This window comes from Scomber scombrus, chromosome 18 (genome assembly GCF_963691925.1).
Source record: "Scomber scombrus chromosome 18, fScoSco1.1, whole genome shotgun sequence".
In the NCBI taxonomy this organism is placed as follows: domain Eukaryota; kingdom Metazoa; phylum Chordata; class Actinopteri; order Scombriformes; family Scombridae; genus Scomber; species Scomber scombrus.
In genome coordinates, this window is record NC_084987.1 from 14,495,781 (window position 1) to 14,515,261 (window position 19,481).

General features: G+C 35.6%; 1 protein-coding gene across 1 annotated transcript; it reads left to right on the forward strand.

Annotated features, from left to right (window-relative positions):
• Positions 1 to 3,666: 3,666 nt before the first annotated feature.
• On the forward strand, positions 3,667 to 18,506 carry LOC133999937 (nuclear GTPase SLIP-GC-like). Its single transcript, XM_062439286.1, has 22 exons — positions 3,667 to 3,733; positions 4,102 to 4,214; positions 5,091 to 5,124; positions 5,305 to 5,394; positions 6,137 to 6,230; positions 7,228 to 7,444; positions 7,560 to 7,790; positions 8,848 to 9,054; positions 9,147 to 9,322; positions 9,904 to 9,997; positions 10,086 to 10,173; positions 10,322 to 10,443; positions 10,827 to 11,003; positions 11,103 to 11,257; positions 11,425 to 11,542; positions 11,779 to 11,887; positions 11,974 to 12,107; positions 12,281 to 12,362; positions 12,535 to 12,616; positions 17,441 to 17,506; positions 18,143 to 18,171; positions 18,472 to 18,506. Exons 1-22 carry the CDS (start codon positions 3,667 to 3,669, stop codon positions 18,504 to 18,506), a joined length of 2,520 nt encoding a protein of 839 aa, XP_062295270.1.
• Positions 18,507 to 19,481: the final 975 nt, after the last annotated feature.

The window sequence follows — 19,481 nt, forward strand, 5'->3', positions numbered from 1 at the left end:
ATGTTACCGCAAAGCATGTTAAGCTTTATTCAGTTAGTTAATTTGTTCCTTTTTGAAGCAAGTTAATCAGCATTCTTTTTTGCATGGGTTTTTCCATGAGGGTTTCTATTTTGGGTGTGTGCAATGATGACAAAGCTGCTATTGACACACGCAACAGGCATATATAATAATAGTGAATGAAAAATTCAAAAAGTGTGTCACAAGAATAAAGCTTGAATGACAATGAAAACATTTTTTTTTAAAGCAATAAAAACATACAACCAATGAACAAAAACCTAAGCAACAATATAAAAACATAGAAGACCATAAAAAATTAAAGCAAAAACACAAGCAAACAGAGGACCTCACAAGAAAACACACAGGAAAGACAAGCACTAAAATATCTTAAGGTGAGTTAAAGGCCAGTTTAAACAGGTGGGTCTTCAGTTGTCTTTTAAAAGCTCCCACAGAGACCACAGACCGTAAACCTAATAAGGAAGAGAGCATAGTGTTGGAGCCACTAGGCACGATCACCTTTTGTTTCCAGTTGGGAGTGACAGACAACTAGAAGCCCCTGGTCAACAGACCTCAGTGACCTGCTAGGTATGTACAGATGGAGAAGGTCACATATGTGCTCAGGTGCTTGATTGTGCAGGACTCTATATGTGAAGACAAGAACCTTAAAATTCATTCTAAACCTGATGGGGAGTCAATGTAAAGAACATAAAATGGGTGTGGTGTGAGACCTCCATCTGGATCTGGTTAACAGCCTAGCAGCAGCATTCTGGACCATATGGAGGCAGTTCAGAGACGTTTTGATAAGACAGAAGAAGAGGGCATCACAATACTCTAGCAGTGACGACACAAAAGCGTGAATGACCATCTCCAGTTCAGGTTGTGACACCATAGATCTGAGCTTTGCGATGTTTCATAACTGGAAAATAGTCATTAGACCTTAACCTTAAGAGTTATACTACCAGGTGTAATAAGAAGGACCTCTTTGTTTAATTGTAAAAAGCTGCTAGACATCCAGTTTTTAATGGAATATCATCAGCAAAACAGTGATAGAAAATGCCTATTTTTTGTAATAATGTGACCTAATGGCAGCATATATAAAGCAAATAATGTAGGTCCCAAAACTGAACCCTGAGGAACACGACATGAAAGGGTTGCCATTTCTAACACATAAGAACTGAGCGACACAGGAAAAACTCCTATCTGACAGGTAAGAGGAAAAACAATCCAGGGCGCTCACTGAGACACCCACATAAGCTTTTCAATCATAAATATGTGATCCACCATGTAAAAAGCTGTGCTAAGATCCAGTAACACCAAAACAGAGTTTTCACCTGCATCAGAGCACATCAGTATGTCATTAGGGACTCTGAAGGGAGCAGTTTCAGTGGAATGTGAATGGAAAACAAATATTTTATTCTTTTCTAAAATGTTGTGCAGCAAAGCTTTTCTAAAAATAAAAAAAAATGAATGGGAGCTTGGATATAGGCCTGTAGTTGTTTTGGAAAGATGGGTCAAGGTTCATTTGTCAAAAGAAGCTGAACAACAGCATGTTATAAAGTGGTACACGGCAGAAGAAAGGTGACCAAGTGCAAACTTTGTAGTGTCAAAGTACATACATTTGATCATTTACAGATATGACAATTCTCATATAGCATTGTGAGATTGTGAACTTTAATAAAGAAGTTTTAACAGCCGCCCCCCAGAAAAAATCCTGTAAATGTATTGTCTGAACCAAAAAAAACTATGACATAACCTGTGAGGTAGAAGATATCTTCATGCTCTCTCTGATCAAGACATAGGCATGGAATTGGGTTTTTGTCAAATAGCTTTATTTAAGCAGCAGCACTCTTCATATGCACACTTTCATGTTCTTTTAAAACTGGCGAGAGTTTGAAGTAAGATCAGGCTCAACTTTGATTAATAATTAGTTATATGACTCAATTCTGACTTATAATGTAGCCTGTCTTTCTAGCTCAGAGTAACCATAAAATAATACAAAATAATACTGCTCTTCTGTGCCCACTTCACCATAACACTGCTCTGACAAATCACCACAGATCAATCATGCTATCAAGTAGTATTTACATATTTACAAAGAGACATGATTAATAAGACATGAGCTTTTTATAAAGACATTTTTTTTCCCACATTATCCTGCTGAAAGAGGCCACAGCCATCAGGGAATACCGTTTCCATGAAAGGGTGTACATGGTCTGCAACAATGCTTAGGTAGGTGGTACGTGTCAAAGTAACATCCACATGGATGGCAGGACCCAAGGTTTCCCAGCAGAACATTGCCCAAAGCATCACACTGCCTCTGCTGGCTTGCCTTCTTCCCATAGTGCATCCTGGTGTGTGTTCCCCAGGTATGCGACACACACGCACCCAGCCATCCACGTGATGTAAAAGAAAACATGATTCATCAGACCAGGCCACCTTCTGCCATTCTTCCGTGGTCCAGTTCATTGTTGGCGCTTTAGGCGGTGGACAGGGGTCAGCATGGGCACCCTGACTGGTCTGCGGCTATGCAGCCCCATACGCAACAAACTGCGATGCACTGTGTATTCTGACACCTTTCTATCAGAACCTGAATCGGAATCGGAACCTGGCTCTCTCATACCTAAATGGATTGGAGCCTCATTTAATAATAATATTTGATAATTAATGTTAAATTTTGTGTTCATTTTTCCTGTATTTTAAGTTTTTAATCCCCAATGTCTGTAAATGCTTTCTGTCTTTCATAACAAACTGAAAGGGTTTTTAATGGAGGGCTGTGTTGGACAGTAAAAGAAAGGTGTTTTCAGTTTACGAAGTCATTTTTGACACAAATGACACAAATGTCACAGTGATTTGGCAGGTGAAAAATATTTCAATCAGGAGAAACAAGTGAATGAGAACAGAATAATGTTTATTATATGTATAAAACTTTCATGAAATGTTCTGTTATAAAAAGTTGTATTTTTTATGAAATGGCATTTGAATTTGACCTCCTTACCTATAAATCACATATTATAGTGAAAATACCATACCATAAATTAATTTTTTGGTCAAATTTTCTAACTAAAGTACTTGTAAACATGGTAAACTACAATCTTGTGGAGTGGAAATTTGATTTCATAACAGTAAAACAAGGTCATAGGCCAACGGCAAGAGCAGGCTTGTTGTGATATGAATGGAGAGAGAGTAGGTGCTGCTCCCAAATGAGCTGGGTTTGTAAGGCTCACTTTACCGCCAGCATGCATTAAAGTGTTTCTTTTTCTGGAGGCACCAAAGTCCAACACTGCAATTGTGGCCAACTTTTACAAAGGTTGTAAAACAGTAAGACACACAAGTGAGAAAAGAGAGCAGCTAAAGAACAGAGACTGATTAGCTTGTCTTTAGTTTAAGTTTGTTGTTTGTAGATTTCCACCTACCTGTTGGCTACAAATTCCTGAGCCTATGCCCAACATTTATGGCAGAGGAGTACTAGTGATTATGATTTCAGAGGTATCGAAACTACACAATGCCATCATAAGTTTCTGATTTGAGTCTGCCTTTATCAATTTCATAATCCCCTACTCTCCTACAATTATATATTATTGATCATAAATGTCTCAAATAATGTCAAACAGTAATGACTGATTAAAGCATTATAAGTATTTGTTTGTCTTTCAGTTGCTGTTCTCAGACATGGATGACTTTGTTCATACCACACTGACTGAATGGGGTCTCAGCGAGTTGATAGAGAAATTTAAAGGTAAAGTATAACCTTGCTTCTTTGGCATGAGCTACCAATACTGAACAATCTAAATACTTACAGACAGAAAAGACTACAAAATTATTCTTCTGTACATCACTGACATATTGAGTTAGTAAAAAAGAGGGTCTCAGTGCAAGCAGCTATGAAATCAATGTTTGTACTATGTATGTATGATTTGAATGTGACTGAGAAATTGCTCAAATATATGAAAAAATATAATACAACCATACTAGTAGCTCTGATAAGCTCTAATGCGATAAAAAATGTAAAATGAATATCTCTGGCCACACATATTTCACTCCTAATGAAACAGATATCTGCATCTTTGGATGACTGAGATTCAACTGAATATGTTTTAATCACAGATGAAGAAATTGACCTAGAAAGTCTTCTGTGTCTCGATGATCAAGAAATCGCCAAACTGATTCCAAAAACGGGACCAAGGTCAAAATTCAAGGACAAACTCAAATCATTAAGGGTAAAGTTCTGCACTGTGTACATACTTCACACAAATGTATTTGGTCTCACAAGTTTCACCAGTGAAGATACATGGTATTACAATTTACAGGAGCATTTAATGATGTGTACAGAATTAAAATATCTCCCTGATAATCATAGCATTAATGAGAATCTTATGAATGCACTAGACATTTTCTTTACCATTATGGGTTTAAAACCAGTTTGCTGTGTCATTAGGGAGAGAAAAGCACAATGAATGAGGAAACAGTCAGTGATTCTACCGAAGTAAGTTGAAGACAGTTTTGTTTTGTGATTTTTATTTCACTGTTCAGTTTTCTAGTTTCATTGAATTATCATATGCCGTTTATTGTATTACAATCATACACATTCTATTTAAATGTCAACAGGAGAATGAAGAAGAAGCTGATGATGAGGTAAAGATATTGAATTTCACAAGCATCTAATCAGGGATTGTGTCTCTCTTCTTCATGCATTTGCATTTAAAACACTGAAGTGTCAGGCAAAGTTATCTTGGAAGAATTGTTTCATTTGATTACAATGTTACGGAAGCTCTAATAGGTAGCTTCATTTTTTTGTGTTAGTGTTTGTTGGTGTTATACTAACTTTGATCACAGAAGGACACAAGGGTACCACTATCTCATGTTCTAAATAAGACTGAAAGTATTCATGTTTCCTTCCTGTTGAGTTTTAATATCTCCATGTCTTCTATTAACTGGATCTCCAGAAAAAAAATCTCACTTGCCTTTCAGGGCTTCCGTACAATGTTGTTGACTGAAGAAACGTAGACTGTAGGGTGGTCATGACAGTTTAGATGCAATCAAAACTGCAAATCTCAGTGTGTAAATTGTAAAGATCTGCTTATGTCCATCTGCAGGTTTTGCCCTCTACCAGTGACACAACTGATAACGGTGAGAACACAGTATCTAATTAAATATCTGTTGCGTTCATTGATGTTTTCAATGGATACCATAAGGCAGTGATGTTTTTCTTTACCAAACAACTATACTAAAAAAAATAATAATAATGTGAGAGGAGCATGCTTTAACTATTTCTGGCTTATGTTTCAATTTTAAAAGAAAATCTGTCAGGAAAGAGAAAGATGGCCGCTCAGTGTGAGTCAAGCAAATGGCAATCACCAGCTAAACGACGACGTGACGCTGGTCTGGGATCATACTCAGGTATTTATATTAGGCTACTGTTAATCAATGGAAACTTACTTGGTTAAAAAACGTTTTTCATATTAAAATTTCCATGGAAGCCTATTTCATGTGTGAGATACCACCGGTGAGCAGCGATGGTGGTGGTCGAGAAATCACATATATCATATTTACACTGTATTTTTCTCACATTTTCTCTCTAATAATTGTACCATTTATATTTATATTTATATTCATATTTTTTATTATTTTTGTTTTAATTTCTGTGTAAAACTGTGTATAATTGTGTTTGATAATTATAGTCTATTTTTATATGTTCATGTTTTCATACCTTTATATTGTTTTTAAAATGTTCAAAATAAATAAGCAGAATTCTGGCACTTTTTGGATTGATACTTCAGGCATTAAAGATGTAGAGTAAAGTACCGAAATGAAGTAGCGTTGAGTACCGATACCAAACACTGGGTACCGGTACCGTTAAGATATTTGCTTTGTACCAGTAGCTAACTAAATATTGTTGCTGCAACAATATTTAGCTAGCTACTGGTACAAAGCAAATATCTTAACAATGGCCTTTAAAGCTTGCTATCTTTTTATTCTTTGGTAAGTGACCATGGTTAATAGCTGATGATAAACTCTGAAGCACCTTAACTTGTACCAGATGTTCTTTTCCTACATTTTTTATCGAGACACCTCATCGTGCATTACCACTTAATGGATACACTGATGCAGGATTCCTGCTCACTTTATTTTTCTCTGACAGAACGCATCATATTGTGTGATGTGAAAAACATCATGACACATGTTAACAACAGACTATGTCAAGAAGACAACACAAGGCTCAATGCTTTCCTGAAGTAAGTATTTAACACGTTTTCCATATTCTTTGTTGTATGGGCCTGGTTCCTCCTCTGGCCAGGTCTAATTCAGCTTTAGTGGAAACCTTTCACATCCTTTGTCAATCACAGACTCATTTTAAATGCACATACTGTAAGACAAAATATATGGTTCACATGCTGCCATTTACACTTTAAATGTAACTGTAATTAAGACCCACATTCAACATTTAACCCAAAAAATTGTAATATGTCTATTTGAAAGCTATTATTAAATGATCCTGTGTGATGCATATGGTCAACAATGTATTTTCTCATCTAGCTGCTCTTTACTAAGGTTTTTGTTTTTTTGTCTGTGACAGTGTGTTGTGCCTTATCACTTATCACTGACAAATGTCATCCATCATTGTCGCTATGCTTAAAAGTTGAATGGCCGTCTTTATTGACAAGATAAATAACACATGATACCACATTTATACAAATCTTCACTGTCAAAACATACAAAATAGGTTATATTACCGATAGAAATCTATGATAAAATGACTAATTGGCTAGCCTATTTAAGTTTGAAGTGTATCACATCTTCCCATCCCAAAGTGTACTAATGCTGATCTCAGTCTGAAAGCAATGCAAGGATTGACTTCAGCAGCAAACAGAACTGACTTTGAAGAGCAGTTTTGGGAAGCACAGACACATGATGTTGTCCTTCAGTTTACTGCAGAATAGAAACACTCTTATGTATCATTCTGTAGTGCACATAGTCAAAAGACATATTTGTTTTTTTTAATTTGGAGGACTTATTGAAAATGTCACTTGGGACCTGTTTGATGCTGCTTTGGGCATTACCCTTCTAGCAATACATTGTCCGCCATTGTGTTGTAGCTGCAGATGTTTTTTTATTTTATTTTGTCTTTTATTCCATACAGTGTAATGCTGGTACTCTAGCCTGCCTGCTACTGTCAATCAAACACATATATTTTCCAAATGAATGACCCATATTTAAACTCTTGTATAACAGGGCTAAAATCAGTGATTTGGAGACAGACAAGAGGGAGCTGGTTGGTGTCTTTGGTAAAAGTGGGGCTGGAAAGAGCTCTTTGATAAATGCCATCATCAAAGAGAAGAACCTTTTGCCCTCTGGAAGTGTCAATGCATGTACCACGGTCATGATCAAGGTGGAGGCTAACATGCACAACCAAAAGTATGAAGCTGACATTGAGTTCATTACAAAAGAGGTAAAATAAGCTAAATGTGTTTACTTGAAGCTAGTTATGAAAGTTATGTTTCTGGTTGAAAGTTATTTAATTAAACAGAATATGTAATTAGTGTCATCATTATTTCATTTTTTAGGAGTGGAAAGATGAGTTGTGGTCCTTGTTAAATTTTCATGGGAATAATCCAGATCAGGAGAGGGAGGAAGATGAAGACTATAGTGAGGTTGCTGAAAAGCTGTCAGCACTATATGGAGATGAATGGAAAAACAAATCCCCTGAAAGCCTCATGGACAACAAATATTTCAGAGAAATTCCTGAATTTCACCAAGAAAACTCCCAGAGGAGGAAGATTTTGACATGTGGATCAGTAAGTGATTTATTTAAAGCAATACTATTTTAAAAAAAAAAAGTAAACTTGACCCATCTGTCTTTGGTAATTACAAACCCATATGAAATTGACCCTTCTTTGGAAAATCATTAAGAAAATTGTCTACTAAATAGCAATTAAATTAATTAAAATAAGTTATTCAACAGATTCAAACCAGACTTTTACCTTTGTACTTAAACAGGGTTTGTTAAGGCCCTAAATTAATTTTGCATGAACACAGTCAGAAAATAAATATTCTTGTATTATTAAATCTCAATACTGCTTTTGAGCTGATTGATCAATCTTTGTTTAGCTTTCTGTTACTTCAATATGGTTCAAATATTTAACCTTTAATTAATGAGGTAATCTCATTGAAATCAATCTCTATCATGAGAGAGACCTGAGAACAGCAGACAGAGAAAGAAAGCAAGCAGAACCAGACATAGAAAAAGGACATTATGAACATACAACATCACCACCACACCATCAGAAAGATCAGACATCACTAAATAGATTAATAGTTCAGAAAGAAGCTGCTAGAGATTCATTAAAGAAAAGAAAAGATGTTTGCACCAGAACAGTTATTTGCTTGTCCTAATTCATTTGAACCCTTTCACACATATTGGTCACTGCAGTGGACAGCTATTCAAAAGCTGTTTTCTTATGTATGAATGGATTTGATGGCATAGTTGTACTTCAGCTACCACAGTGAACACTATTACGTTATCCCATACACCACCACTAAAGTAACAGTAACTTTTTTGGTTGTAGATCAGTTGATTTATGTTAATATAATGTAATAGTATATCATTTGGTGAAAGAAAAAATGAAGTCTAAAATTTTTTTTTCATGTATAAAGAGACATGATTAAAATTAGGAAAAAATGTCTGACCGGGTTAAAATACTACTACTTGCATACAAATCATTTATTGGGCTAGAACCTAATTGTGTCCCACATGGAAATTTAGGTTACATTGATACAGTATATACACATACAGCATAATGTAATAAATATATCCTAAAGCTGATAATGTTTAATGTTTTATGTCTGTTACAGGCCAAAGAGCTATCTGCCAGACTTGACAAATACACAAGAAGTGACTCAAAGCAGGGAGCAGGTAAAGAAGTAAAAAGGTGGTACTGGCCACTAGTGAAGTGTGTGACTGTCAAGGTGCCTAATAAAGAACTTCTTCAGCATGTCACACTTGTGGATCTTCCTGGAAATGGGGACCGCAACAAGAGCAGAGATGAAATGTGGAAAGGGGTAAATTATTTCATGTGTTTTACTTTGTTATCTACAACATTACAAAACACTGATCAATGAATCATAATTGACATGCTATTATGCACCTTCAGGTTGTTGGCAGTTGCTCTGCTGTATGGATTGTGACTGACATTAATCGAGCAGCAGCAGAGAAAGAACCCTGGGAGATCCTGAAAAGTGCCTGTAGCCTCATGGGAAATGGTGGCGAGTGTCAGCGCATTCACTTCATCTGCACAAAGTCTGATCTTATAGAAGATATGGATGAACTGTAAGTGATTTAAGATGTTAAAAATACATAGCTGAATATAACATCCAAATGATTACACACTGACATGTGTGGCACAACTGGTGTAAACACAAAGAAATACACACACACGTACAGTATAATGTTGTCACATTATTCTCTGTTCCTGGACAGGCGATGAAGTACTACATGTGTTTTCAACCTGCAGTATGTTGAACTTTCTGAGCCAACGTCCACTTCACGTTCATTAATTCGTTAGATATTTTTTTTGTTAGTTCTCAACATGAAAATTAATGTTTTCAATAATAGAGTCATAAATAATTAGCTTGCTAATAAAGTGTAAATCTAACAACTCTTGAAAGGAAATTCCTCTAGAAATCAACAACTACTTATAAATTCAACACAAATAACTAAATTGAAATAACTTTCAGTACACTTCCCAAGAATAACAGACCTGTGAAATACAGCGTGTCCCTTTTCAATACAAATACTTTGAATAGTTTTCAACAGGCAGAGGTTTTATTCTGAGGGGAGACATTTGGATACATTTACAAATGTTGGTTTTAAATGCTCCAAATACTGTATCAGATGCCACATTTTTATAGTTCAGCAGTTGATGTCCGTGAACACATTTTGAAAAGGAACATGCAAGCCAAGGAAACAGTTAAAGATGCATTCAGAAAAATCCCCAAAATTAAGGTGAGTTTGATAAAATGGCAGAAAATTAAACATGGAGAGTGACTCTGTCTGCAAGCCTGCAAGTCTTACAATTAACCTTAATTTTCAGAAACACTTCAGTGAGGACTGCTTGACAGTGTTCACAGTGAGCTCCAAAGAGTTTCTAAAACAAAAACGTCTACGTCCAGATGACACTGGTAGGTGAAGTCTCCAAACATGAACACTTTTCTTATTCACTTTTCTGTGCATAATAGAAAACGTGTAGCTCAAATACATGTTTGCTTTGGTTCACTTTAACCATTTTAATTTCTTTTTAAAAAATAATGACTTTCCAATTTGTTTCAGAAATTCCCAAACTTCAGAAATTTCTACAAGATCTCAATGACTGTCACTCAGAGACATTAAACTATGTGTCTGGAGCTTATGGGATTCTCTCTCTGATTCAAGGGGCCAGATGTAGAGAAGTGGTAAGATCAAGCAATACAAATTGTCATTATTACAGAAAATAATTATATCTATAGCAAATAAGAAGGCTTGAGTAAAATGAGCTCAGATTGAGTGAAAACATGGCGAGGTAATTTGAAAGACTTAAATATATGTAGTGTCACTACGTTTTGATGCCCAGTAACACCAAAAGGGTCTACATGTAATGTCACCCCTGCAGAGATTTTAGCCATCAAGATATTCGATTGCCTGAATTTTGCTTGCTGCAAGTTTATACAACCACATGAAGGGTGGTCATCCCCTGAAACATGATTTCATATATAAAAAAAGAAATGACACGTACTGTTTTATACAGTAATTATAGTTTCATTCCTTTAAATGCTGAAAAATTTGTGCTTGATTTCAGGCTTGCCAAAAAGTGGTGGTGTGCAAAGACATTGAAGAAAAGTTGAGGCAGGAACTTGATAAAGTCAGAAAACCCATGGAAGAGGCCTGTAAGGTCTTTGAAAGATGCCTTTGTGAGGGGGTTGAAAATTCAAAAAGTTCATGTGGAAAACACTTGAAGACCGTCTTATATCCGTCTGTACGTATCTGAGATATAATTACATGAAATTAAACACATTTTGCACCTAATTTAAATATGTTTACTATCTAAAATGTTTCTGTTTCTATTTTGTTTCAGAGGGTATCAGGTCGTGGTTTTCACAAAACACTGAAGCGTGTTGTTGAGAACAATGGCATCTTCAAAACCAAAAAAGGGAAAGAAATAAACCTCAATGTGAAGTTAGCATCATGCCTGACTGACAGCATTGATGAGGAATTCAGGAAGACTTTCCCGTAAGAAATCATATAATGACATGAAACCATTTGCGGCTGATTTTACAAACTGTGGAGGATGTTTTACATTTTGAAAATACTATTTTATGTAACATTATAACTATATACAAAGTGCATTATTAAGTAAAAGTTAACTGTGTATAACTGTTCAACTCAACATGTTTCAGAAATGAAGGAAATTGTGGACCATTCAACGGAGTCATCAATACATTTTCACTTGACACAGAGATGCTGATTCACAAGTACAAAGATGTGGAACTGCAGCTGATATTTCTCAAGACAGAGGTAACACACGAGAAGAGAAGCATCTTATCTGAGCTGTTAAATACAGTACAATTAAGATGAAAATGAACACTATTTCAGGTATTTAACTGGAGATTTCCTCTGGAAAATTAACTGCTGCTCCAAAGCTGACCCTGCATGTCCATTTGACTTTTGACTTAGCATGTCTAGTTAAACAAATAGTTTTGTTTTTATTACCTTTTTTTAAATCTAAAATCTGGTTATTTTCTCTGCATTAGGAGGAAAAAATTAAGACCAGACTCCACAAAATCATCCGGGAGCGTAAGAAAAAAATCTACAGCAGTCTGACAGAGACCATCGAGGCAATCATGATAGAATGCTATCAAAGTAAGAAAAAAGGAATCGACATATAACCTGACACCATAATAATGCATATAAAATAAGTCTGACAACAATTTTCTGTTTTATTATAGAAGCAGCAACATTTAGTGGAAAGGACACGCTGAAAAACACGAGGGACATTATTGAGAGACATGTCTATGATTTGAAGAACACCATGTTTGCACAGACTAAAGATGACATGTTGGCCCAGATGACGAAATTGAAGGTGTGTCACATTTTATAATACAAAATATGGTGATAATAGTTAACAATATTATTTGTTTTTACTTTAAGACAGAAACAAATACAAATACATGTAGATATTTTGTTTGATTCAGTAGTTTTTGCATGGAAAAAACAATATTTGGCTGTCTAACAAAGATTTTAATGCTGAATTAGGAGCACATCTTGAAGACTCTGGAGGAAACTATGCAGAAATCAGTCGACCTGTCACTCAAGACTGATGACTTCTCAATCCCAGGTAAAGTGACATATCAAAATAAGAAAACTAATCTGATTAAAATGTATGTATATATATTTTTCTTTAATAAGGTCAACAAATTTACAATAATGGGATGAATAATGCATTTGTTTTATACAATGTATTTTGTTTTTTCTTTTGTTTTGTTGTTTGTGTGTTTTGTTTTTTTTAGATTTTGCAACAGAGCTTGAGATGTTGAAGCTATACCACATTGAATTGATGGGCAGTCCAAATGAAGAAACATCACTAATAAGGTAAAACTTTCATTAGAATAATGTTTTCAAAGGACCTGGATTATGAGCTTGTCTTGTTCTGAATGTTAACAATGTTTTTAATTAATTAGCACTGATCCAAAAGGCCCGACAGCTGCACTGCAACAGCCAAAGCTGAGATAATTGTGCACAGGTATGTTATTGTGAAACCAATGATCCAATTTCCAATGCTCCTCATTACTCCTTTCTATACGTATAAATTGTATGTAAACCTAATGTTGACCAATGGATGATGTGACAGCTATGTGGTGCTGTGTATCTTGTTTTAGGTTTCTTTGGTGAAAAAACAGCACAGACCTGATCACACACTGACGGTTCCTGTGTACACAATGATAAATGACATGAATTATTATTATTATTATTATTATACCTTTTTTCTTGAGTGTTGTTTTGATGTGTACTTTGAGTTTAAATGAACAGTTTGAATAGCAAGCAGTGTTTTCTTGTTTTTCTTGATGTGGGAAATGTGGGTAGAGAGAGATGACATGTCACAAAGGCCCCTTGGTGGTGAGCAGTAAGGTCACTATGAGTCTCCAGAGAACTCATTTATAAGATTTGCCTTTGTTGAATATATTCATGTTTTTATTAATTGTTTTATTTCATATGTTTAATACTAACATTTTAATTATTCATGGATGTTAAAATTGAAACTTGAATACAGTAAATACTTTAGGTTGGATTTGACATAGACTTTAGACTTCCTAAAGAATATTCTTCATATAAAAGAATAAAAAATAATTTCCTTTTTGTCATCATATTTGAGAAATAGTGAAAATTAGAGTAATAATTGAGTGGCCTCTCACTCATTCAGTTATTTACAATATATGTTTTCATTATTTATTATAAAGTCTGACTGCACTGATTCTAAATGTATCAAATATTTGACATGGTGTACTGTCCAATAAACTTAATAGTCAACTTTTGAGTGATGCAGTTCATGATGTAGTTTCCTTACTCATTGTCATTGTCATTATCAGCTGTGATTGTAAGATTGTCTAATTCTTCTGTAAAACCAACTAAATGTTCTTATCTCGATGACATATTTTTCAAGTTTTTATTTATATAGCAATTTAAAAAGCAGAATTTGAATATATATACACATTCACTGGCTTTTAATTGTATTTAAACATGTTTCTTTTTTTATCTTTATGTTTCACAACAGGTATATATATATATATATATATATATATATATATATATATATATATATATATGTGAATAAAAGTGAGTATTAAGGTGCATCTTGAAAGCATTAACAGACTCTAGGGCTTTGGCAGGCTATCCCAGAGCTGAGGGGTCACTAAAGAAGCATGTCCCCACACTTTTATTTCCAATGGGGCACAGCCAACATGCCAAGTTGGGAGTGTCTGAATGGTCTACCGGTGTTGTACCAGGTGAGAAGTTCTGAGATATATGTAGAGGTGAAAACAGGAAGAGATTTATAGACAATTAGAATAATTTTGAAAGTTAACCCTAACCCTAATGAACAGGGGTCAGTGTAAGGATGTAAGGATAGGGGTAATGTGTTCTTGTTTCTTGGACCTTGTTAATAACCAGGCAGCACCTGAGATATGTCTAGGTACAGTAAAGTAGTCCTGCCTGGATGATACTAGTACATGAACAACTCTTTTTAGATCATAAGGTGAGAGGAAATGCCTAATTCTGGAGATCGTTCTGGGGCTGAGAGAGTACTGACATCATATATGATAATCAATTAATGAACATATGAAATCAAAAATCAGCACAAATAAGACACAGATAGGTGGAGCTGTTGAGCCGTTACCCCCATCTCCAGCTTCTTCTGTCGGCTTGGCTGTCTGGGTGTTGGTGTGGGTTTGTGCTGACAGCAGACACAGCAGCAGGTTTACGCTCTTTGTCAGTTGTCACTAACATTTGCGGTAGAAGACGCCACTGCCTCTGGTCTTCAGAGTCAATTGAGGTGTTCTTTTTGTTTTGTTTTGTTTTTTGTTTGCATCACTGAATGCTGACTAGAACATAACAGATAAATTAATAACATTGATTGATTCTTTGTTCAGACTCACCAAGAAAGTTTTGTTTGTTCTGATCTTTAGTTACACTGGGTGAAATGTATAATACAGCACCACCACACTTCAATGGTGATAGCAAGAATAGCATGCATGCTAGTATCTGTGTTAAAGTGAATTAGTGATGAATAGCCTCTTCCGTGAATCATACTTCCATGATGGACTAATTTTATGTATGATTCATGATAAGAATGCCGAAAAAATAGAAATATTGGGAAAAATAGCATATTGTCAGTATTTTAGAGACCCCCCCCCCCTCCCCCCAAATTTCACAAACCATGTTTTCAGGGGAGCTCAGGCCTTATTAAGGGGAGCTTATCTCCCCTGGTTCCCCTGTTGTTTGCCCTTCAAACAGCAGCAGGTCTGCTCGGTACACCTGCAAACAGCTTTTCAAGTTTATTGGCAGGTAGGTGGTCTTGCATTGTGGGGAAGTCGCCACAGTTCCTCTGTGGATTTAAGCGTCTCAGTTCCTTCTGTGTCTTCATGTAATCCCAGACTGCCTTGATGATGTTGAGATCAGTGCTTTATGAGGGCCATACCACCTGTTGAAGGACTCATTGCTCCTCTCAATCAAAATAGTTATTCATGATTCTGGCTTTATGTTTGGGGTCACTGTCATGCTGCAAAACATATTGAGGACTGATCAGATACCTCTCTGATGGTATTGAGTAATGGATAAGAATCTAAACATCTATAGTGACTAAAACCTTTTCACAGCACGAGGCTTGTGACTGAAATGTTATGAATTATCAAGACACTACGATGGAGTAAAACCATTGCACAGTGTATGATGAGGGTTGATTGAAATGTTATGAATAAGCGAAACACTAAGAGTTCCATTTAACCACTGATAAATGTTTGTCAGGGAGATATTCATATGAATATGAAACATGACATCTTCACTCAAAATTACTGCTGCTGCTCCTCAGTGTTTAATGAGCATTCAGTAGGATTGACAACATTAATATCAGTGGTATGATACCAGAAAACCACACACAGATTATGTTGCAGTAAAACATGTTCAACAGGTGCTTTAAGGGCAGTTCACTTCAGGGCAAACTGCTCTGCTTTCAGTTTGCATGATTTATTTTCTGTTTTGGATGTGTGCAATGATGACACATCTGTTGTTGACTGCTGACACTGTACACCAGGAAAAAAATAAATGATGTTTGCACGCAATAAGAACAAACAACAACATTTAAGATTAGCACAGAATGAATTTGGGATCTTGTATCTGCAACACATACATGCAGTATTTCTACAAAATATACAAATATTGGCCAGATTCTCGAAATACTTGTAAATGTTTGTAATCAGTGCTAATTTCTGAAACAGAATCACTGTTAAGAGCAAAGATCAAAGAAATGAATCCTCAATAAGCTTATTTGCAGATACATAATGGTGTGGTAGTGCAATTAATTTGTCTCCTCAGGCAACACTCAAAGTCTTTGTATTGGTCTCAAGATGTTCTAGACCAGTGGTCTCCAACCCTGCTCCTGGAGAGCTACTGCCCTGCATGTTTTAGGTATCTCCTCACTCTAACACACCTGATTCTAATAATCAACTCGTTATCAAGCCCTTTGACGAGCCTCAGCTGCTTGATAACGAGTTAGAGTGAGGAGATACCTAAAACATGCAGGGCAGTAGCTCTCCAGGAGCAGGGTTGGAGACCACTGTTCTAGACTATTGGTCTCCAACCCTGCTCCTGGGGAGCTACTGTCCTGCATGTCTTGGGTATTGCACCACTCTAACACACCTGATTTTAATAATTAACTCGTTATCAAGCCCTTTGACAAGTTTCAGCTGCTTGATAACAAGTTTATTTATAATCTTTTTTTTTTTCTCTTAATGATGCCAAAAAGTTGTTAATTATGGCAAATAGTTGTGTCTGTCATGCAAGGGGTTTTCAAAGTCTGAGATTGAGGAACTCCCCTGAGACAAAGCCTTAGAAAAAAGGTGTCCCCCTCAACCCTTTCATTTACTTGCTTAGTTTCACATCATTTCTCCATGCCTATGGGATCATGAATATGTTATTTGACTCCAGAGACACACCTAATATTCCTGTTTGACTTCTTGTTTAACTTCAGACTACACCAAATATCTGAATTTGGAAAAATTAGAAAAACTGTAAAATTCCACAAAATTACTGTATCTCTGAACTATTTCTTTAAGCATATCACACACATTTAGGCTGTTTTATGTGATCTCCTTTTGATAACTAATATAATATTTTTTCACTTCCATTCACTAAGTCTCCCCTGAAACTGTTTGGAGCCCCCCAGGGAGGTCTTATCTGACAACCAGAATTTCAGTTAGAAACAGTGAAGTGAAAGCATGAGTCAGCACACTGTCTGGATATCTCCTCAAACTGCAGCATATTTATGAAAAAACTTAGTTATTCTTTAGAGGTTGTGTTGTAAAAAACAAACCAACGAAAAAAAACCTGAATAAACAAACACTGAAAACACATTCCCAGCAATTAATCACACCATGTGACATGAGGTCACCCATACAATTTGTAAGTGGTAAGGAAATACATTTCTAAAGTAGGAAGTAGGAAACCATGAAAAGGATGAACTAAATTATAAAGAAAACTATTCAAGGTTCTAACATTATTTATTCAAATCAGAAATTCCTTTTCATTAGTGACACTGGTGGCTGTTGAACGAGACTATTGTAGAAGGTTATGTCTTTTTCTTTGCTTACACTTTTCATAATAATATAAAAGATCTCTAACATTGTGTTTTGAACCATGTTTCAGCAAAGCATTGTGGCTGCCAGCAGCTCTTCCTCCTGTAGACAGTCACAGTCTGAGAGACCCCCTGAGGTAGGTCAGCACTGCTGTAACTGCTGTTAGCACCTGAAGCCAAAACTGTCTCTCTCAATGAGCACATATTTGAATATGAGCTTGGGACTGGGGGAGGCAGGCCTTATGTATCAGGTACTTCTGCATTGCGCTATTATATATTGCAGATTTACACAGACATTGTTTATTGCATATAGTATTTTATTTTTATTTTTTAATTAATTTGATTTGTATGATTTATTTTATCACTATCATCCTTACGCTGCTACTTTTTTCCCCACAATACTGCTTGTGTCAATGAATTTCTCCTAAGGGGGATCAATAAAGATACATCTTGTCTTATCTTATCTTATCTTATCTTATCTTATCTTATCTTATCTTATCTTATCTTATCTTATCTTATCTTATCTTATCTTATCTTATCTTATCTTATCTTATCTTATCTTATCTTATCTTATCTTATTTACATCAGGATTGGCCCCACCTTTTCAGGGCTGATTTGGAACAGTGGATGACAGGCTGAACCATTTTCAACAATTTAAAATGCAGATTTTTATAAATTTGGTGTCAATGTCAATAAGAACACCAGCATTTAAGAGTAATCACTATAATAATATAATTCAGTTTACAGCTCAAAAAACATGTTTCCGTGTGCAGTACCTGCACAAAGGATGGGCAGACAGAGGGTAAGGGGGCATGGACCAAGTAATGCATTACAGTAATATTAAAAGCAATGCACTACTGCCCAACACTGGTAATAACAACAAATCTGACCCAACAGTGCTGATTTTCAGTTTACAATCATTGAAGTCCTCAGACAAGCTTGCAAAATCTAACTTCAGCAAGCTAAAAATGATTGAAAAAAATACTAATTACAATAATTATTGTTATATTACGGGTGCTGTGATGAAATTTAGGTGTTCTTCAGCACTCCTAAAAAGTCTAAATTTTCAGTGGTAGTCCCCATTTCCAACATCCCTGTGCAGGCTACCCACCCAACCAGATGGAGTCACAGCAGTAATGAAACAAACCCATCTGTCTTTCCATTATTGTCATGTTTGTTGGAACATTTGTTGTTATCTTATTAATTCATTTGTGATATTCATTCATGAGAAGTTTCTGATATGTGTTTTAACATAAGGCACATGAGAGAGAGGCCTATATGAATCATGTGGGACCTGTCTTTGGTCTCTGTCTTTATATTATACTTATCTTGCTAAACTTGCTCTGTGGGTAGGGAGGAGAGTATGCTGGAGAGAGGTGGAGACAATATAAAAGAAAGAGCTCCAGGAAGATCAAACACTAGAGTCATGTTAGTGCTTTAAAGAGGAACAGACAAAATGTAAGTAAACTACTACTTTGTCATTATTTCGTATTAATAACCTAATCCATAACATGGTTTTGATTTATTAAGTCAAACACTGATTAAACTGTTGTGTAACCAACATAAAACTGAAAGCTATGCATACATAATAATAGTATAAATTGTGAGTGCCCCTAACCCCTCAACTCAAAACAGTATTCCTACATGCTGAGTGTAATTTTACTACTTATTACTACAAATTATTTTACACATTATTTAATTTTAAGTTTTAAACCCCCAATGTCTACAAATGTTTTCTGTCTTATATTACAATACTGAATGGTTTTTTTTAATGGAGGGAAGGTACCATTTAATATGTTTTTGCTTTGGCAATATGACATTAAACTTGAACTCATGAAATGTTCTGTTAGTATGAAATATAACTTTAATGAAATATCTTTTGAATTTGACCTACTTACCTACAAACCACATATTATGAAAATACCAACCTTTTTGACATTTTCTAACAAAACAAGTACTTATAAATATGCGAAACTACAATCTTGTGGAGTGGAAATTTGATTTCATAACAGTAAAACAAGTTCAGAGGCCAATGACAGGAACAGGCTTGTTGTGATATGAATGGAGAGAGAGTAGGTGCTGCTCCCAAATAAGCTGGGTTTGTAAGGTTCA

Bases quoted from the DNA above. Each gene is read 5' to 3' on its own strand.
- LOC133999937 (XM_062439286.1), top strand. From the start codon at position 3,667: ATGGATGACTTTGTTCATACCACACTGACTGAATGGGGTCTCAGCGAG. The intron at 9,998-10,085 runs GTGAGTTTGATA...CTTAATTTTCAG, and splicing joins GAAAAATCCCCAAAATTAAG to AAACACTTCAGTGAGGACTG. The intron at 10,174-10,321 runs GTAGGTGAAGTC...AATTTGTTTCAG, and splicing joins TCTACGTCCAGATGACACTG to AAATTCCCAAACTTCAGAAA.